The 22,348-nt window shown below is 36.1% G+C and overlaps 3 protein-coding genes across 3 annotated transcripts; 1 reads left to right on the forward strand and 2 right to left on the reverse strand.

Moving 5' to 3' along the window:
* On the reverse strand, window positions 9,875–10,380 carry LOC104728363 (uncharacterized protein At4g04775-like). Its single transcript, XM_010447352.1, has 2 exons — window positions 10,233–10,380; window positions 9,875–10,116 (listed from the first exon to the last, which is right to left on the reverse strand). Exons 1-2 carry the CDS (start codon window positions 10,378–10,380, stop codon window positions 9,875–9,877), a joined length of 390 nt encoding a protein of 129 aa, XP_010445654.1.
* On the forward strand, window positions 16,526–18,962 carry LOC104724295 (phosphatidylinositol 3,4,5-trisphosphate 3-phosphatase and protein-tyrosine-phosphatase PTEN1). Its single transcript, XM_010442759.2, has 8 exons — window positions 16,526–16,674; window positions 16,800–17,082; window positions 17,168–17,344; window positions 17,406–17,519; window positions 17,590–17,769; window positions 17,864–18,100; window positions 18,186–18,287; window positions 18,365–18,962. The coding sequence occupies exons 2-8, from the start codon at window positions 16,801–16,803 to the stop codon at window positions 18,503–18,505; spliced, it is 1,233 nt and encodes a 410-aa protein (XP_010441061.1). The 5' UTR covers window positions 16,526–16,674; window position 16,800; the 3' UTR covers window positions 18,506–18,962.
* LOC104724293 (probable mitochondrial saccharopine dehydrogenase-like oxidoreductase At5g39410) lies at window positions 18,847–20,843 on the reverse strand. The gene is made up of 3 exons (XM_010442758.1): window positions 20,379–20,843; window positions 19,820–20,144; window positions 18,847–19,683 (listed from the first exon to the last, which is right to left on the reverse strand). The coding sequence occupies exons 1-3, from the start codon at window positions 20,723–20,725 to the stop codon at window positions 18,994–18,996; spliced, it is 1,362 nt and encodes a 453-aa protein (XP_010441060.1). The 5' UTR covers window positions 20,726–20,843; the 3' UTR covers window positions 18,847–18,993.

A 22,348-nucleotide genomic window follows, 5' to 3' on the forward strand; every position in this document is an offset into this window, starting at 1 on the left:
TAAAAAAAAAAAAAAAAAAAAGAGACAAGAACAGATCATAAAAAGAAGGGCATGTTTTTGACCCTCGGTTGAGAGAAGGGGGTAACAACACACCTCAATAATCGGTGCAGACTTAGTTGTAGCATGAATAAAAGAACCACTAATCATTCAACTTTGATTAAAACTAGATTTTTACAGACGATTATACTTCCTTCTTTTTATGTATTTCAGGTCACGGATACTTCTTTATCAGATTTTGGAAATCAGCTAATGGCAAGGAATTTGTCAGCGATAGTTTCATTTTAATGATAAATTCATAGATTTCTAATACTCTGGTCGGAATTCAGCATGTTTTCTTGTAGTGTGTGACTGGAAACTAAGATTCATAATTTTAAATTTTGTGTATATTGAAGTGAATTTTCTTAGTTGTGTAAATGAATTTGTAGATTTGATCGTTAAATCATCATTAATCACTATATGTAGTAAATTAGCAACTAAAAAAAAAAGACTATTAATAGATAAACCAAAGTGGAATGACCTTCTCCCTTGTCGTCTGTTCGCCACGAACCATTACCCCGATGCTAGGCTTAATGTTTACCCCCGTCCAAATATCTTTACAACCATTTACAAGGTTCTTAAAGGCACTCCAGAAATTAATAGGATTGTCGCGTCAAGCTTGGGCTCTCTTTTCAAGCTTCGGATTAGTGAGTCTCCCATCTCTTGTAAGTTACTGCACGCTCTCCTTTGTAGGCAGGTATTTTCCAAAAAAAAATACGAATTGTGGACTGTTTTTGGATGATACCCCTTGTGATTTTCTTTGCGAGAGTTTGGTGGTGTTACTGGTCTGCCATGGGACAAATTTCCGGAAGACTACGACCCCCCTGCTCTTGAATCTGATGATGAATGTTACTGGGACAAGTTGATTGGAGAAGATCGCAAGGCACCTCTAGCTGATGTCCACAAAACTTTTGAAGATCCTGCCATCACTGATACAGATCAAAAGCTTTGTCTTGCGCTTCTTCTATTTGTCAATGGTGTCCTCATTGCTTCCAGCCAAACGCATAGACCAATGTGGAAGTATGTGGAGATGCTTGAAGACATTGATTCCTTTCTAGCATTCCCTTGGGGTAGAGAATCTTTCTTGAAGACTATTTCAACAATGAGACCTGATTTGAAATCTCAATCCAAAGCAGTGGCAAAAAGACCTAGACATCAGGGCAAGTTCTTAAACCGACGGACCCATTAACGAGTTTTACAGAGAAGTTGCAACAGAAGTCCTTCTGTTTGCATGGCTTCCCTCTAGCCCTGCAACTCCTCGCATACCAGAACATCTCTGGCTTACTTGATAATATACAAGGGGCTGGTGATCCACGCACCTTCTTGGAATGAGATTCAGTTGGCCTACCAAAGAACAATCTACCTTTAACTGACGTCTTATGTGTAGAGCATTGTTCTAATGTAAGTTTTACTTTGACTATTTTTAATTTCTTTACACCTTATACTCGTAGATACCCCTTTGATCGTATCTACTATCCACAATCGCAGCTATCAGTTACCCCGCATTCTGAAGTTATTCCACCAGAAGTCGGTTGGAGAGAGTGGGACGATGAAGTTGAAGATAAAAGGATTGCACATTTGGAAAGTCAGATTGAGATAGGCCATATCTTCAGAAAAAAGGAGTAGTTTGTGGGTGATTGTTCTTTGCCTTTAATATCTTTTTCCGAGAGGAAGGTGCCAGGCATACACAGGAAGCACATTGTACCTAGGCGAAAAGAAATTTCTTCGAAACTTCGTGTCAAACATGATCCACCCAAACCCAGTTGCTCGACTTCTAGGAGGCCTCGCGTGAACTTCTCAAATACTAACGACAACTTGTTCGCTGATTTCAAGGTTTCCGCATAGAAGGAGTTTAATGCATTTAGGGAAGCGACATAAGCTAAGTTTAGGAAGTTAGAAGCTGACAACAAAAACCTTCGGGCTAAGATTAACGCACTCAGATTCAATAGGCGGTTAAGACTTAGACTTCGCCGGCCCCTAAGAAAACCAGCTGTACTTACCGCACCTATTGAAAAGGATTCATCAGACTCTGTTGTTCCAGAGCGGTCGCTGCAGACAATGCTGCAGATAATGTAACTGTCCGGACATCCTCCCCAACTCCTCACGCATCTCCTACCAAATCAGTTACCTCCCCTGGTGATATCCTACTAAATGATCATGACTGGGTACAATATGTCCATCTGTTTGGGAACAAGGTAATGCACATTTTTTATTTTTACTGAATCCAATCTACTACCACAATATTCTGTAGGTTTACCCACCATATTCCCTAAAAAAAAATATGCAAGAGCCTACAGTTGGAACCCAGTCCTACCACTATCAAATATGCAATTCAGGATGTGTCCCCTAATTTGGATTCTGATTATGGTCTCAAACCCGTTTATGACACAGAGTCTAAGGTTATATACATTTCTATCTTCAATATAAATGCTTCCTTTTAATTTGTGATCTAATCAACTTTTTTGTAACAACAATCCCCTTTATATGACACTATCACTAAACCTTCCCATTGCTAATTCAACCTTTACATTTATGACTTATATAGCAAGGTCTGCGTGGATTTACTCCTTACAGGATGGTTCAGATACTGATCCAAACATTCACAACTCCACAGACCAGCCATTTCCACATTCCATCCTGCCTTACACCACCTTGTTACAGGATTTCATAGGGAACACAAATGTTAAAGCTCCTTCAGAGAATGAACCCGCTAATGCCTATATATCCTCTGATGGGATTGAGGATTTTTAAATATCATACTTATGAACTTTGTTACTTTAAGAACCTCTCCTCAATGTAGCCTTCCTAACTAGTTTCACCCCTGGTTTTGATCTAACAGAATTGATGCTGCTAATGTATTGGAAGCCCCTTCCCTTGTGCTGGCCTTTCACCTCGTTTTCAGAGAGAATCAGAGGGAGAAAAGAGAGTGATTGAGAGTTTACAGGTTTTGGGGAGATTCTTGGCTTGTTTGGTGAGATTTGTTCCTATGGAGTGGAAATCTAGTGTTAGGAAAGAAGGAGAGGCTTCCTAAGGTGTTGGATTCGTCATTTTTGGGTTAGAACTTTCTGCAAAAGAGGTCAGTGCATGACCATGGCTGATCTAATCTTGAGATCTCATTTGTTTTGCTTGTTCTATGTTGTTTGTGGTGTATTTCTTGCTTTTTTTGATTGATATATGGTTTCTATAGATTCTTATGGCTAATGGTCGAGTTTTGGACGGATTGGAGATGGATAGAAGCAGAGATTCGACTTTCGGCTTTGAGCAGATCGTGTATGCAGAGTCGGTGTCGGTCAACACCAACTTGTCAACAGGCGGCTGACACTTCTTTCCCTGGTTTGTTTGTGTTTTTTTGTTGCTTGTTTAACACTGAAATCTCTGTTGCTTGTGTGTATAGCCCAATAGATGGGAGGATTGTCTCACTGAGTGTTTATGACAATACCCATGCATCTCAATTTGTGTTTGTGGTGCAGGTAAAGGCAAAGTGTGATCGTGTAATCAAGACGATGAGGAGGAGGATGTTCTGGAGGCCTGATTGATTATAGTCTAGCTATTGTTTGGTTGCTAGAGTGGAATCCATACAACATTGTAGAATGTTGGAATTGCATATTTGCTTTGTTGATTTATTGGATTATTCATTGTTGGATTCTTTATTTAGTTTAATGGTTTTGGTTAGTTATCTGTTGTTGTTGATTAATACTAGGTTCGTAATGGGTATAGCATCACTAGGGATTTATTAAAAAAATAAATAACAGGATGGGATGTTTCACTAATACAAGCGTCAAACATAAAAATATCTTTATGTATGTATGAACAACTTTTAAAACGATGAGCTTCCCCTTCCATGTAATCAGACACGTAATATTGAAGATTTTGTCCGAGTGATGTTATATTAAATATTAAATATACCAAATATTGCAATGATTCAGTTAAACAGATTAGAATAATTTCTTTTAATATATGTTTATAAATAAAAATTAATAATTTATAAATAATGATCCTTAGAGATTGTGTATAATTAAATATTACAATAATTAATAAAATAAATCAAAATTGTGATAGATTCCTCACAATGATGAGAAGTCATTTTTACATCACAATTTAAAATTATGTATGTTGATAAATAATTTAGAGAGTAGAGAATGAAGTTAAAAAATTGAATTTAATATTACTTTCATTCCTTATTTTATGAAAAGATTTGTGTTGAATAGAAAGTTTGAAAATTTTCTAAAAGAAAAAACAAAATTTTAAATTTTAAAAATGTGTACCTTTAAATTGACAAGAAAATTTGAAATTTTCTCAAAAGAAGAACAAATATATAAATTTTTAAAGATTTCTAAAAGAACAAAGATAAATATTTTTTAAGATGTATACATTTGAATAAACACACCTGTTTGTAAGAGACACAATTCTACATTCAACATACACTACATTTTAGGGAGACGGTAGAAATTTCTAGCAAATACTAAATAAATAAAATATTTAATGAAAATGCTAAATGTATCTTTTATTCAAATTACAATTGTTATATAGATAGTTGTTGTTGTTTATCAGATGTAATCTTGATTACATATGTTATTTAACTTAGTAACTTAGTATTGCCATTACACATTTATAATAAGAGGCGTTAGTTTGCCAAAAAAAGAAAAATAATAAATAAGAGGTGTCATAGACGATTAAACACTTTCATCTATTTTATCATACTTTGGAGTGATGTGATGTCAATTCTAACACACCGCCATAATCTAATCCGTGAGCTCTTAATTTTTGTTAATGAAGATAATTTTTTTTGTCACTAATGACCGTGTCAGAAAAAACACACGCAAACTATTTTCAATTCGATTTAAGTCTTTATGAAACTTGTATTGACAGTCATCATTCAAGAATTTGTATATTTACAACATCGATCGCAACTCTCCTTTATAGATATCTAAAAACAAAATCTAGGGGAAAAATATTCAAATAACAAATGGGTCGGTTACTATAATAATACACAAAAGTTTCCTTATTACATGATTAGATCAAAAATGTTGGTAATTACTAGAATAAAATATGTATTCTACGTACCCTTTGAAGCAATGTAAAAAAAAATTCAATTACGAAAAATGCCATTAATGAAAAAAAAAACATCGGAAAATGTAAGAAAGTCTATCAGTTGTTTGATGGTATACAAATGCGGTACAAAAAAATGGTAAGAAAAGTTGGTATATTTAATTGGTCGACTATAGTGTAAAGTAGATTTAAATGGTATATTGATTTGTAATGATGGTACACTTATGTGAATGGTAGATTAGTAAGATATATATATGATGATGTTAGATTAACTTGGTAGAGCAATTTGTCTTTGATGATAGACTTAGTTCTTGAGCGGATAGATTGATAGACTTAATATGTAGGGAAGATATTTATGGTAGAGTAATTACCTGTTGCAACAGATATAAGTGATAGACTTAGTGCTTAGTAGATATTTTTGGTATACTAACATAGCTATCTGACAGATTTATAAAAGTGTACCGGTAGACTTACAATTTGTAGTAGAGAAAGTGATAGTTATGGTAGATTAAGTAGTGGTCATGTAGTTACGATAGACTTATATGTAGTTACGGTAGATTTATAAAAACTATTTGTAGTTATGGTAGACTATTTCGAAAGACGTAAGTCTTACCAGAATAGTACTAATTTTGTTAGAGATATTAAAAAGCCAGTATAGAGTTGCGATAGACTTATGTGGGAACCTTTACGACATTTTAAACTTGTATCATCTCAAACTGCTTCTTGATCTTTTCTTGATCAATCGTTTTCTACTTCTGTAGCCAATATAGTTCTTTTCTTGATCAATCGTTTTCTACTTCTGTAGCTAAACACGGTAGCTTCTCAGTTCCCGATATCCTTCTTTTGGTGACGGAAATGCAAGATATTGTTTTGGTATGTGGGAGGTGGAGGGTAGACAAAAAGCGATGGTTGTTTGATGTTGATAATAACAAAGGTTGCAGGATCATCAATGCTGATATGGAAACGAAGTTTGAAGATTTTGCTGCTATGGTGTTCGACGACTTTGGTTTATGTGAAGAAACTACTGGAATACTGCTGAGCTATATGTTAGAAATATTTAATAAAAGTGGAAGTGATATCCCACCGGTGTTTGTTAATAATGATCGGCAGTTTCAAATTTATCTCAGACAGTGCAGAGGTGAACCCGTCCGACTATGTTTTCAGAGTGAAGAAAAATGTCGTGAAACCTTGTTCGAGAAGGTTAACCCGAACACCATGGAAGGTAAGGCCAAAACTCCTAAAGTCGTTGTAGATGATTTCGTTGCAGAGGCAGAGGAATTGGGAAAGAAATATGGAGAGTATGACAGTCGGAAGGTTGACGGTGAAGTTAACGGAGGAAAGATGTTGAAGACGAAGTAGAAGATGACGAGGAGAACAGTAGATTTGATTACTGTGACGACAGCGATGGCGCAAGTTCTGGGGATGAAGACTATCGTTTGTACTCCAATTTCGCACCGGATGGAGGAGATGAATCATTGGACGACGGAGTTGGTGGGGGTGTTGTACAGAGGAAAATGTGTTTAAAACAGAATCAAAGTCCCGTATCCGCAAAACTAAGTCTGCTATTGAGAAAGAGGTTCGGAAAACAGAAGTGGGAGTTAGTGATTTAGCGATAGGGCAAAATTATGAAAGCAAAGCCTCGTTGGTGGCAAGATTGAAGGTTCTATGTGTATTAGAGAAATTTGATTATAATGTTCGTCAATCAAGACCCTGTTTGCTAATCGTTGACTGTTGGGTAGGAGGTTGTAAATGGAGACTACGAGCTTCAATAATTGGGGATTCTATGGTGTTTCATATTCGCAAATATTATACATGCTCTGTTACGGAACGATCAGCCCGTACCCGTAATGTTACACCACCAATCCTAGCTCATTTATACAAGGATTCTGTTGGTGGTATCGGAGGTTCGGTTGTGCCAAATCTTGTGGGAGAAGGGCTGAACCTACGCTATGGTATACAGGTGGGAGTCAGAAATATTTATAACATAATGCAATTTTATTTTGTATGGGGTACAAATCATTGGACGATTTGGATGCATAGGATGAACTAATATGTAAAGGTGTACGTTTTGTTGTCATTCACAGACAGTGTTGCTATAATTTTATGGGGTACATTTAATAACAAATTGTAATAGTGTAGATATAATTGTCTATAGACTTATTGACGACATAGTTGGAATAATAACAACTCGTTAATTGTAGTAGTGGATGCTTATTTATTTTTTTTCCAGATTAGTTGTTGATTTTTATGGGGTGCACTACACATATATAGAATTCGGGTCCACTGGATGTTGTTCAATGCTGATGTGTTTTACTGAACACTTTCATATACCAGCTTGGCTACTGGAAGGCACATCGTACAGTTATAAAGGCGCGGGAATATGTTAAGGGTACACCTGAAAGTGGATACGTTGAATTACCTTCATATTTATACAGGTTGAGGTGCTCTAATCCGGGGACCCTTACGAGACTGGTCGTTGATGCGGAAGATAGATTCAAGTTGCGATTGCTGGTTGCATTCAAGGATTCAAGTATATGCGAAAAGTTGTTGTTGTTGATGGAACATTTTTGAAGGGTGAATACAAAGGGACTCTACTCATAGCAACAACGCAAGATGGGAATTTTAATATATTTCCTTTGGTAAAGCTATCGGTAAAATATACCCCAGGGCCAGTCGTGGAATCTGCACTTATCATCTTCACAAGAATATTATTCAGAGGTTTAGCAGAAGTGAAACATTCCGGCTTGTTAACAAAGCAGTTGCAGCCTACCGTGTAGTTCATTTCAATCAATACTTCCAGTAAATTCAAGAATCGAATCCGCAGCTGCATGCTTACTTGGTGCATGCCGATGTATGCAAGTGGAGCAGGGCTCACTTTCCTGGTGATAGGTACAACTTCACTACGAGCAACATTGCAGAATAGATAAATAAAGTACTGAGTCCCGCGAGAGCGTATCCCATTGTGGAGTTACTAGAAGCTCTTCGGAATATGTTGACATGTTGGTTTGCCATTAGGAGAAAACAAGCTGCCGCAATGCCAACTGTACTCACGAAAGGAGTGGAGAACCTGTTAAAGGTATCAGAGTCATTAACATATCCATAGAGATATATGTTCTCTAAGGGTACACTTAGTTGTGTGATATTGTGTTTGGTCAAACTATAAAATGTTAGTGGAAATATTCAGTTGCTTCTTTGGGTTATTAACATTTACGCATTCTCATTCATTTTCTTACAGGAACGTATTGAAGAGGCAAGGCGTCTAAATGTCCAAGAAATAGATGAACATCAATTTCAAGTAAGTGGAGGTACCTCTATGCATGTCGTCAATCTGAGATATATAGGTGTTCATGTAGGCGTTTTGATATGGAGAGGATTCCATGCGTACATGCCATCGCAGCCGCCGAGAAGGCTAACCTATCTCGTATACACCAGTGTCATCCATACTTTCGCAAAGACTACCTCTGCAGTGGTTATGAGAAGTCGATAATGCCGAGTGATGAGTCCTACATGGTTCCTACTAAAGATAGAGAGTACAAATGTAAACCGACTTTCGTAAGGAATCCTCCAGGAAGGCCAAAGATGTCCAGAATGAAGTCTTTCCAAGAGGTGGCGTTTGAGACGAAACGGCCCCGTAAACAGCATGCTTGTTCTCAATGTCAACATGTTGGCCACAACCATACAACATGTCTAGGTAACATGTTCAGTTCGGTTCACTATGCAAACTATTAAGTACGTTTCAGTATGGTACGTTAAGTACGTTTCACTATGGTTCAGCAAGAACTCATAATTTATCTTTTTGTATGTGGGGAGCAGCACCTCTTATCATCTTGTAGTAAATGAAATGTAACTAAGTTTTAGTGGTGTGATGATACTACTCGTCATTCCTAAGTACCACTATTTATGTTGGAAGCTTATTTGTAACCTGTTAAGTTGGAAACAAACAGAATATTTAGGTATGTTTGGTTTTGCTGTTTGTAACTATGTGAGTATGTGAGAGAGGTCAGATATTACGAGTAGTTAAGCGAAAGCATAACAAGTCCTTAGGAGATGTCTAATGGGCTACTAATTGGGCCGTTATAAATAAGAAAACCCACTTGTTATCCAGTACCCCTCTAATATGGCAAAAACTCATTTTACCCTTTTCTTCATTGTCGATTGGAACTGCGTATTCCTTATCGTTACCTATCTGATCCGCCATAAGGAGACCCTTCGCAACAGCGGAGCCGAAACGGATAAAAAAAATTTGAAGAATTCTTTTTTTGTTGTTGTTGCTTGTGAATGGGCTGTAAGTTATACGCGTTTACGTTGTTTTGATCGTTGTTTGGAAGAATTGTTATGGTGCAACAATATATACCTTTTGTATATGTTCAACGAAGTGTTATATTGGTACAACTATGGTTCTGTTATGTTATTTATAGTTATGTAACATCTATTTTTAGTTGTCGAACCCACTTGTTTAGTTTTTTTTGTAGAATCATGTGGTCAATTGGTACACCTATCTTTAAATTGATATTTTCAGGTCAGGTGTGAAGAAGATAATGTATCTATTTTTAGTTGTCGTACCCACTTGTTTAGTTTTATTGTAGAATCATGTGTTCAATTGGTACACCTATCTTTAAATTGATATTTTCAGGTCAGGTGTGAAGAAGATAATGTATCCTTGAAGAAAGTTTGAGAAAGTGGTTACCAATATTACCATAATTTAGAAATTAGAAGAGAAAAGACGGAAAACAGGTTGGAGAAAAATTACAACCAAATAGGCCTCCTTGGAAGAACATAACACATGTGACTACCACTTCCTAAGTAGCTCCCTCAGCCTACCAATCTCGCAATCGGCGTGAGTTAAACGCGCGTTCAGTTCCTCATTTTCGTCACGCATTATACGCATAGTCTCCCTAATTGACTCCAACATAGGATTTTGGTAAGCCTGATGAATAGACTCTGTCTGCCTACAAATTTTGATATCTAGGTGTTCTAGCTCCTCATCAACTGCATCATCCCACCACTTACTTCGGTGTTCCTTACCGTCCTCTGTTTTCATAAAATTTAAAGGAAAAAATTCATGACATGAATAAAACAGAATAATTATATTGGCAACAGACAAATAATTCTCACCTCGCTCTTTGGACATTTGTATATTTTTCTACCTTGATTTTGGCCCCAGTCTAAAACTTCCAGTTTCATGCGTTCACCACACCAGCACTTATTAGGAACACCAAAATCACCGTATGCTCTTGCGCCCCCACTTTCAATGCTTGGTTGAGATGAAGAGCTCTGAGTATAACTTATTGGCATGACGCTAACAACATAAAACGAATCATTTAATCTAATATCAAGTAGCTATGAAGTCATCCAGTAGCTATTAGTAGATTTACCTTAGTTAACGAGATCTTTTAACCAGGCCGCCGCTCTCGTGACTTTTATGTTTTATCTCTCGTTTAATCTCAAAATGAGTAAACCCTAGATCTGAGGAATATTTATAAATATAAGTAAGATGGTAAAAAGAGACAATGTATTCAAACGACGCCCAAATATGATGACGCTACACGACCGTGCTTACTTTGAACTAGTTGTGGGACCAAATCAAATTATATTTTCATTCACACTATGTAATGCTTTTATGAGGGACCCAATCACATTATATCTCCATTCACACTGCCTTATGTGGACCCATATATATCATAGGAAGATGAACATAGTTGTATGTAGTTGTTCAGTTGTACTTAGGGAAACGAAGTTGTACAACCCATGATTATTGGAAACATTCAGTTGGCTACTAACAAAATTTACTTGTTACTAGTTGGCCAAATGATTAACACCATTTAATGGTGTTTTCTAATGTTTCTATCAAATCCATTTTTTTATTTCGTATTTTTTTAGTGATATCATTAAAGAATGAAACAAAGTTATAATCGACTCACCAGAATGTAAATTTTTCTGTGAAATATACAAGAAAGAGTAATATTATACTAAACCCTAAACGAAGCAACTTGGTTTCTAATCAAGTTGGGAAATTTGGCAATATTAAACGATAAATAAAGAATTAGGCCGATTGTTAAGAAAAAGTAAGTACAAACGTATTATATATATCAAAAATATACATGCGGCTTTCAAGGGTACAGTTGCCCTGTGATTAAAGACCAAATACACAGGATAGTTAACCAGCATAATGATGCGACCATAACTTACCCTAGAATATACAAGACACTATACCTAAAGAGTGTTTAAACCGATCATAGCTACCTGAGTGGCGAAATAGAAACATTACAAGTGACCGGATGTCGAATAATGAACCCCAACGACATCCACATATGCCATATATTACCAAAAAATATAAGTCGACATCCACACATCCCACATGTGTATCAAAAAAATTAACCTAACCCACACGTCTTCAATATCCACCCGCGGTAAACCATTCTAAAACTTCAAACTTTGAAACTGCTACGGGTTTTGTAAAATATATAAGCCGCTAACATCATTAATTAGTTGATTCCAAGATGAAGATGTCATCCGGATAATCATCTGTCTCATCAGGATCCAGTAGCTGCAGAAAGCAGTCTTGGTCTGGAACTTCATCTAACACTTCTGCAACAAGTTTCATTCTTATCACATGCATGGCCGCATCACAGAGGCCTTCGAAATTTAGACCAAGGGCTAAACACTCTATGAACTTCAACGCATACACACCACAATCACCCACTTGAATGTTCTGGGGAGCAGTTATCACTCTGTAATAAGTGAATGCGGCTCCCCCGGTTTTCTGTTGCTTGTACCTCCGGTTAAATGCTTGTACTAAGTTGGGAATCATCCTCCGGAACGGATTACAATGACTCTTCATAACCTCGCTGGTAGTACCACTGTCTATGTTATCATAAACTTTAATTTTTTTCCTTACCAAGTCAGCTTCGATGGCAACCCAGTGCTTGTTTTCGATGTTGTATGGGAAGAACAGGGTGTCTACATCCTCAACCCAAACCTTGTTTGTCACTCCATACTTGGGCAATCTCCCCATGTACATCTCAAAATAAGGTTCTCCAAATTCCCAATTCTTAGATGCTTCAAAACTAGGGAAATCTTTTGCCCACTTACTAACAAAACAAGGGTCAAGGAAAGCTATCTAATCTGTTAGAAATGGGGATGGCGATTTCGTCGCCCTTTGACGGAACATCTGGACACATGTACTCATGTGCTGTAACACGAATTAAATGAACCAGTCATTAGTCTACTATTGTAACCTTACGATAAGTACCAACTACGGGCAACTTCGAACCTTACCGCATCCCATAACCAGCCGAACTTCTCATCAATGAGTGACCACAATTGTTTAGGGGTCAGCAGCCGAAAATAAAATTCAGCATTTCCAGTGCTTGGAACTTTAGCCCTGAATCCCAAAAATTACAACATCAGTTATAAATCCTTGTTAATAAACAAATATAAACAAATCTGAATATAATTCACGGGGTACACTTATAAATCATCAGTTAGGAAGGACTTCAACTTTTCTACTTTCGCAAGACATGCCGCAATGAAAGGATCATACACGTCAGGTGATAGGACAACAATGTCGTCTACTGCTCGTTTGAGTAAAGCAAATCGCATTGATTCTGCATTAAGGCTTCCACCAAAGATACTGGCCAGTGGATCTCCAGAAGGAGGATCATCATCCTCTCTTGAGGGAGGAATCAACTTTTGTAATACATTTCCAAAATAATTGTGTTTCTCGTTTTCAGTAAGTTCTCTCGACACAGGGGTACTCCTACCCTCACCTAAATCATTACAAATCTCGACCCCACGGTACGAGGGTACAGCGTTGCAATTAACTGGGTGAGCTCCACTAGGATGCAATGTATTAATAGGAGTAATAGGTATGGGTTGTACACCTGCTCCGTTTACTTTGTCATTAAACTTTACCCTTTTTTCACCTTCCCCTGTCTGGCACCTCTGTACTCCTTTTCCACGCATTACACTCTCTACATTCTTTTTCCGATTTAGCTCCACACTCTCGGCTACGTAAACTTCGTCTTCTGATTCGATTTTAATACTAACTGACCCAATGATCTTTTTCCTTGACGCTTTTGGATTCCTAATAATGCTTGCAACATCGAAATTGTATCCAGGGGGACGCGTCATCTGAAATAGCCATAACTTGAACACACACATGTATTTAACGTTATATACACGAAATATCTCATATAGTGTAACACTATAAAATAACAAGTTATTAAACACTTATCAATTTGTCTGTAAAAAATCCAATGTCAATTATTTTCAAAGTATATACAACTTCACAAAAGTGACAACAACATTTTCTCTTCGAATAAATAAAGAAAAATACAAAGACTTCATAGTTATGATTCCCCTCCTAACGATTACCAAAATTCTGCATCACAAAACCATCGTATCATACTCTTTTACTGGAAACTATATATATATATATATATATATATATATATCAATGTATATATATATATATCAATGTATATATATCCCTTTATATATATATTGATAATTACGGTCAAGAGATCATACCTCCGCTTTTTCATGTTCTGCAAAGCCATTTGAACCACCTGCTTCATCCGTTGACTTGATAACAACTTTCTTCAGAAGTTGTACGTCATTCTGTAAGTTTCCTATCTTACTTCCATCCTGTCAAATGTCTTGATAACCATGGTTATTGATCTTCCGAATGATAACTCCACATTTTCTATTTTCTCACTTAATGATTCAACCATAATTATGAACCTTCCACTGCAATCGTCACCCTCCACCGCTGACATCTTATCTCCTGAAATCTTGTCTACTAACGTCTTCTCCCCAACACTTTCTTTCTTCTCTCTCACAATCTTCGGGACATTCCTGATTTTCCTTGGGGCAGTCTCAGCGAAATCATCCTCACTATTCCCTTCAACGTGTTCTCTCCTCTCCCTCTTCTTCGTAGATTCACCCTTGTTTTTGTTTAAACAATCCCATTGTCTCTCATCCAAACCTCCATTGATAACGTCAAACAGCAGTTATCAAGTTTCTTCTTCCCCCCCATCCCCTACACTGTACACTGAATTCTCTTCAGGCCATTCTGGATATATGACCTCCATAGGTTTTGGAACTAGATGTTTCACCTGAAGCTACATTTCAAAAACAATAACATTAAATATGCTTCTGTTATAACAACTGCTAACCCGAAATTGTAATTAAAATTGTAGGAATAAATACCTATCCATTATTTATGCGTTTGCTCCCAGATATGAAGGCTTTGATATCCTTCCTTGGCCTCCCTCCAGCCCACCTTAGCATAGGCAAGTGTACACCTTCTCTTACATTCCCACTAGTATCCCTCAGTACCTTCACACTCTCAAAAGCCGATATCAGGAATACATGGACACATCCATGGAGGGTATAGGCATCGTTATGTAACCCAAGCACTTTGATGGAATCAACTAAACTCTTGAATCCAACCCTACCCCATTGATAACTATCAAATGAATTCTCATTCAAGACCCTTTTGGCATATTGGAGAGGTATCCTACTATTCCTAGATATGCCAAGCACTCCTACATTTACAAGAAACAACCGAGCACTCTGAGTCTTGATTTTGTTAGACCACCCCCGACACCTTCTCAAACCTTCATGAATCTCGTTATAGTTTGGTCCAACACTAACATCCACTTTCAAAGTCGCCCATAAAAGTGTATGATCGTCTTCACACTCTGTAATATCTAATTTCTCAGAGTTCAGTCCACTAATTTCTTCATATTCATATAGAGAGAACCTTAATGGCTTTCCTTCGATCAAAAACCATAACTCATATGCCATATCTATTGCCAATTGATTAGCTAATAGATAGTGAATGGTCTTGCCACAAAATAAGTAGTGATTAGATAATTTAATTTTCATAGAACACCAAATCTCAAATCTTAAAACAAGATTAACAACCAGATTACACAGAGAAGATCCATAAATTTACCTCCACCTCAAGTTTCGTCGACCTCACCCGCCGTCCGCGAAAGTAACCAAACTTCACACCGGAACCCAACTTATCTCCACCGCCGTCCTGCGACCTCCGAATCTTTTAAGCGATCTCAATTTCGGGTTTTATATTTCTCTCAGAATCGAGGGTAAACCCATCAATTAATTATTGTAAATGTAAATGGCATAAAGCGTAATAAAACAATCAACCCATGGTTTAGAAGTAATGTTGAAACTTTTAAATACTCTTCTAGTAAGATTGGTTCTCAAACGTAGTGTTATAGTAATTAAGCCACTTTTATGCCTTATTCTAGGTAATTTCTCATAACAAATTCTACATGATTTTATAAAATACGATTCCTTACCAGCAAATCTTCATTTTTATATGCCTTTCTCAAAATCATGTAGAGTTATACAAAAAAAAAAAAAAAATCATGTTGAAATATTTGCACCAAAGCAATCTTCATATACAGTAAAACCTCTATAAATTAATAATGTTGGGACCAAGATATTTTATTAATTTATAGTGATATTAATTTATCTATAAATTAATAATTATTATTTTATAGTGTAAATTGATAATTATTAATTTATAAGTATTTTTGTAATTTTTTAATTTTTAAAAGAATTATAAATTGAGATAATTTTTGCAAAATAAGATTAGAATTTTGGATTTTGTAAATTTTATGGTATTGGAATTTAATTTGAAAAATTAAAAAATATTATTGACAATTTTTACAAATATTATCGACAAATTCACTTATACACATGACATAAATATTCAAATTTATGAATCAAAATATCAATTATTGTATTTTAATAGTTTATCAAACTATCAAAATGTAAATGATGCATATTTATAAATTGAAAACTTTAAAAAATTTTAGCTGTTTTATGAAATTTTATAGACTATTTTATATCATTATTGTTTGAAGATGCAAAATAAAAATTGTTTTATAGATATGAGGTTTAAGAGAAACATAGTTTACTGTATCAGCATATATTTATATATATATATATATATATATATATATTTACATGATTATTTATTTATTATATTATTGGAACCATATTTTACATGAGAATTTCAAAAAAAAATATTATCTTATTATCTTATCAAATTTTGTTATTTTTTACACTGTCCCGACTTGGGGCTAATAAAATTTATTAATTTAGAGTATTTATTAATTTATAGAGTATTAATTTAAAGAAGTTTTACTGTATATTGTTTTCTTCATACTAATGTAATCTTTACAGAAAAGAAAGGGGAATGCTTACGAATTGAAGAATCAAAATGATCGTTCTTCTTATATACTCTTTTTTACATTATTCCCGCCAAAACTAACAGCCACAGGTAGAGAGAGAATGAGAGAGACCTAAATTTAAAGGGGAAGCTTGGCTAAATTTCAGGACCTCCAAAAATGGGATTGCACCGTTGTTGTTCATCTATGAATGCAACGTTACCTCTGTTCAGGTAACAAAACCCATTTTCACCAACATAATAGAAAGTTTTTCGTTTAATTTGTATTACCTCGCGACATCTTCTTCTTTCTCGGGTTCCCAATTCCCTCAATTTGGGAACCTGAAAAACTCCCTTCCTCAACTTCATGATTAATTCTTCAGGTATAATAAACCCTTCGATCGATCATCTCAAACCTACAAAATCTTCACATTTTTCTTGTGGCGCACGGTACCTAACCTAATTTATATGCTTTTTCTTTCTTTCTTTCTTTCTTTCTTTCTTTCAGAATGGGTATCAAGCTCTCAAGAGGGCCTGTAAAAGAGAAATCAACTCTAGAACTAGCGAGGGTTCACATTCTGACTTACCTAACCACAAGTTCTTACCTACGTAGCTTGGTGTCCAAGAAAAGAAGACGGTTAATCATCGGCGGATATGATCTTGACATGTCTTACATCTCTGACAAATTGTTGGCAATGTCTTTTCCTGCTGAACGAATGAGAGCAGTTTATAGAAACCCTCTTTGGCAAGTCAAGTCCGTCCTTGATATGCGACATCCTGATCACTACAAGGTTAATAACACAATTGTTCAATCAAAAACATCAAATCAACACATAAATCAATCTTTTTCTAAACATTTTTCAATTCTGTATGCAGGTCTATAATTTATGCATAGAGGAATCTTATGATCCAGAAAACTTTTATGGCCGCGTGGAACGATTCCCATTCGATGACAATCATGTTCCATCTCTCAAAATGATCCAACTTTTCTGCGAAAGTGTTTATTCTTGGATAGCATTAGATCCCAAGAACATCGCTGTTATTCATTGCATGGTAATTTCTCAAAATCAAAACCACATTGGTAAAGTATCAGATTCTAATGTACATTTTGCAGGCAGGAAAAGGCAGAACAGGGTTAATGGTATCGGCCTACCTTGTTTATGGTGGAATGTCAGCTGAAGACGCTCTTGAGATGTATGCAAGCAGAAGAACTACAAACAATAATGGAGTAAGTCCTTGATTTAGCTATGTATTAATAGAGAATTAAGATTTTCTTGATTAACACGGTACCATGACAGGTCTCAATACCAAGCCAACGTCGTTATGTGAAATACTGGTCAGATTTACTTTCGTTTGGTAAAAAGGGACCTCCGGAGGTTAAATTACCTCAAGAAGATAGCAGAGAGTTGCTGAGGATTAGACTTTATGATACAGCTAACGTTGACTCCGTCTTCTTTGTGGTCTCAGAACTTCAAGAGGTAATGATATATATACACTTTTGATGCATTTGCAGATTCTGTTTGATAAATAATATAAACATTGATGCAAAGCAAACTCTGTTTCTGATGTTAGGTTCCAAATGAGATGTATAGACCATCTGTAGAACTTGCAAGAGGTTGCTGTAGACAATTCAAGAAAGGGTATTGTAGAAGCTCGAGTCCACGGTATTATATATCTCATGTGAATCCAGAAGAGGATGAGGAAGTAACAGATGGAGAAGAGCCACGTCTTGTTGTTCAAATGGATACAGAGAGTTCCATCATCGACGAGAAAACATGTCTTGATTTTTACTTTGACAAACCTGTGAGAGTAAGTCTGAAAAAAACAAATCTTCTTCGGACAATGTCTTTTTGACAAGATGATGATACGTTAATAATATGATTCTTTTGGACAGGTGAGTGGAGACATACGCATCACATTCTACCAGAAAATGATTGGAAGCCGCCTTTTCTATACTTGCTTTAACACAGCTTTTATAACCAATGGCTTGCTTCAGGTAAAATTATACAATTCTTTTAAGCAAATGCTCTCTCTCTTGACATTTATATCAATGGCCATTTCTTGCTCCTGCAGTTTTCCATAGGAGAGCTAGACAAAGTTGGTGGTAACGGAAGATCGATATCTGGTCCTGATTTTAGCTTGGAGTTACTCTTTGGCCCAGCTAGTTCAAAATTCGAGAAGTTTCGTTCCCGCGATGACCTTTCTATTTCTTAAGCATCATTTTCAGCTCACTCAAGATCGAATTCGTTGAAGCTCATTTGGATTCAAGACTTCAGTCAGCCACAAAAGATGCCTGGATAGATCAAAGGCTGAAAACAGAGTTTTCCATGTACAAATGCAGAGGCAAACGGGAAATTATCAAACAAAATCAGCAAAAGAACCACTTTCTGAACAATGTATTTTTCTTTTTGGTAGCAGGGACTGCAGTTTTGGTAAATGATAGACAGTAATATGATTTTATGGGATTCTCTTAGCATCCATTTTTTCATAAAGACGGTCTGTTTCCGGTTTAAGAACCAGCCACTCTGGTTTGAGTACATATCTTTCATAGTAAAAGTTTAGTAAAGGGTTTTATTATTACTGCAATACAACTTACCATCAAACTGTCTTCACTGTGACTTTGAAGCTCGAACTCGAGCTAATTAGATGGAGAAACATAACAACTAAAAAAGAGAATAGAAAAGCAGGAGAAAGGTCTCTTTTTATGCTTGAGGCTTCATCTTTGAAATCAACTCAAAGGATATGCCATTTTCTTCAAGTCGCTGCTGGATATCAGTTGATCCGAAGACAATGCCGGGTGTGTAGACTCCTCCTTTGACTAGGCTTTCACGCTGGCCCAAGATTATTAAACCGCATTGAACAAGTGTTATCGGGGTGGTTATATACCCAATCTCAGGTCCTGAAATCCTTGTAATAATTTCCATGTCAGGCTTTGTGTTTCCTTGTGAAGCTAAGCTCTCTTCGCTGTACCCACGACCAATGAACCACATCTTAAACGTAGCGCTTTCTACCTCTTCTTCACTTGGACCCTTCTTCTGGAACCAACCAAGGCTAAAAACTGAAGGGAATTTCAAAAGAAGCCATCTTCCAAAGGAGAACTTGGAAAGCAAACCAAGGGACACTCCAAGTGTAACATAACGGAATATCCCAAAGAGAGATTTGGATGTGATCTTTACACCGAAATGAGTTGGCTTGATTGATGACCAGAATGCTTCTCTCTTTTGTATCTGCTCAGGACTTTCGTTAATCCCAGGAAGTCCATGTGGCTTCTCTGTTAGAGTTGTGAGAGTTCTACGAACAACTACTGCATCAGCTGAAGGTAACTTTAAAGCCCAAAGACCAATCTTTTTCTGGTTTTCTAGTGTTGGTCCTTTAGCTGGAGGACCATGAATCTGCAAATACATTCCAAAGTTCAATACAAGCCAAAGCCTACTAACAACGAATCTACATAACAACCTTAATCAACCTGAACTAAAGAAACAAGTAGAATTTTATTCAATGTCACATTACGTTATATGTATTACTTACCGATGGTCTTGGCCTTCTTGGTCTTGAACGTCTCAGTTCTTTAAGCTTATCCGCATTAGCTACACCTAAAACCGCAGACTCATAAGTCCCAAAGTTTCCAGCAATTCTTTTATCAGACTCCAAGCTGAGATACGCTTCGATCTGGTTAGGAACCGATGGAGTTTCCCATTGTTTGGCATTAAAGAGAAGACCCAATTCAGCAGGAATCGAATCAAAACCACAAGCAGAAACGATTAACGAGCCAGTTTCTTCAGCTCTTTCATGGTAACTAGCTTCCATCCTCTCCATGAACTCAGGTTCACCACTTATATCCAAATAATCACACCTATCAAACAAACAAACCAAACTTCACAAGATTGCACCTTTATCATCAAGCTACAATCTTAATCGTTCCTTAAACCTAATCAGAGATAAAACTTAACAAGAAGCTTATCATTTTTCAAGAAATCAAGATCACAAAAGCTTAAAGATTTGATATTTACTTAACACTGAAACAAAACTTCATAAAAGCATCAAACTTTAACACACTAAACTAATCCCAGTTGAGAAAAATCTATACCCTGAATCAGCACAAGCGGAGACGACGGGATCGCCATGGATACGGAAAGGTCCAACACAGTTGAGGATGAGTTTGGTTTGTGTACAGAGACGACGAAGTGAATCCGGGTCAGATGTATCACCAGTGAGGATAGCGACAGAGGAAGGAGGCGGGTTCGGGCGGGCGGCCCATTGGAGTGATTGGGTTAACCGGGTCGAGTTACGACCAGCTAAAGCTAGAGACTTTAAGGGAGAAGACGGTGTTTGAAGGAACTTGAGAGCTTCTCTGACAACGTATTTACCGGTGAACCCGGATGCTCCGAGTATGACGATATCGTAAACCGGGTCGGGTTTTTGGGTTGGGTTCATCGTGATCGGATTTTGGGATTCGGAGACGGTGAAAGTTCTTGGCTTTGAGATAGATATTTTAGTCTTTTATGGAGCTGTGTGCTCACCGACAACGGCGACGTTACACGTCATTGTGTAAACATATCTTAAGTAATAAATCATTTTTGTCACGAAATTGAAGCATAATTGTAATTTGTGATTTGATTTGATTGGCATAAATCATGTGTGACATAGTTCATTCATTCTTGTTTCTAAATTATTCATTATTGTAAGCAGATTTTGGAGGAGAGAGAGAGAGAGGGTAAAAACACTTTACGCCGTTTTTGGTTATATTACCAGAACTACACATTGTTTAAACTAGACAATAAAACGGCACGCAGTGAAACTACGAAAAAATGACAAACTTGTTCAACCAAGCGCTCTTTACTAGCTCCAAGCCTCCAAGTGTATATGTTCCTCCATTGTTGTGTTTCTTTCAATCGCTTGATAATGACTTAATTAGCGTAATGCAAGAGCATTATTGTAATTAATTATCCTAGGTTGTTTGTAGTGGATTGTAGCTGTGTTGGCAGCTGATCAACACCTATAGCTGAGTCGGTTTGCTAGGGAACTAAGAGTTGGTCCAGTAGGATTCAGCATTATTATGGATGAGTTTAGGATCATTTGTTTGCTAGATATCTCTCTGCACTTTTGGTTCTCATAATGAAATATTTATTTAGTGCCATTCGAAATATTTTTCATTAATGCTGGATGATGCAAATAGAAGACTATCCCCAAATTTCTCAATACATAGGAAGGTCGATGATGCAATGCTATATCATTGTAGTACATGGAATCATTGAAATGAATGACAAGGGTGAAATAGACAAAGAAAATAATATTTTGATCAAAATATATATATATATATATATAGATATATATATATCAAGAGACCATTTCTTTTAGCTTCTTTTTATTTCAATCAGGTCACTTCTCCATGTGTGAGAGACATTACAGCTAACGTGCTCTAGGTAAGCAAAAAGTTTCAATCACGTATGTTCATTTGATTTTGATTACAGTATAACCTCCATAAATTAATACTTATTAATACTTAATCGTTATAAATTAATAAATTCTTCTGGTCCTGATTTCGATAAAATAATAAGATAATAAATCTTTTTGAAATCCTATGTAAAAATATTGTCCCATCAATATCATAAATTAATAATCATATAAACTGATATATATGTATATATATTTACGAAAATCTAGTGGAATATAATTCTATTGTTGTTTACCTATTCTTGAATTTGCATTCTTGTTGGAGCTCATCTCTAATTTTTTTTATTGTTGTATTTTAAATCGCATCCATAAATTGTGAAGAGTCATAGATGCGATAATTACTTCTTTAGTAATTAGTTTTAAAGATACCGCAATATCTTTTGCGACTTCATCATTACCATGAAGGATAATATTAACAATTTTTTCTAAATTATAAATTTCTAACATTTCTCATTTTTACCTTAATAAACTATTATTAAACAATTAACCAAGATTATAAATTAAGAAAATTCTTAAAAAATGTGAATGATAACAAAAATATCTTATTTTGTAATAGAAAATTTTCAATATGAAAATGATAAAATCTCTTCATAAATTAAAATC

Source organism: Camelina sativa, chromosome 11 (genome assembly GCF_000633955.1).
Source record: "Camelina sativa cultivar DH55 chromosome 11, Cs, whole genome shotgun sequence".
Classification (NCBI taxonomy): Eukaryota; Viridiplantae; Streptophyta; class Magnoliopsida; order Brassicales; family Brassicaceae; genus Camelina; species Camelina sativa.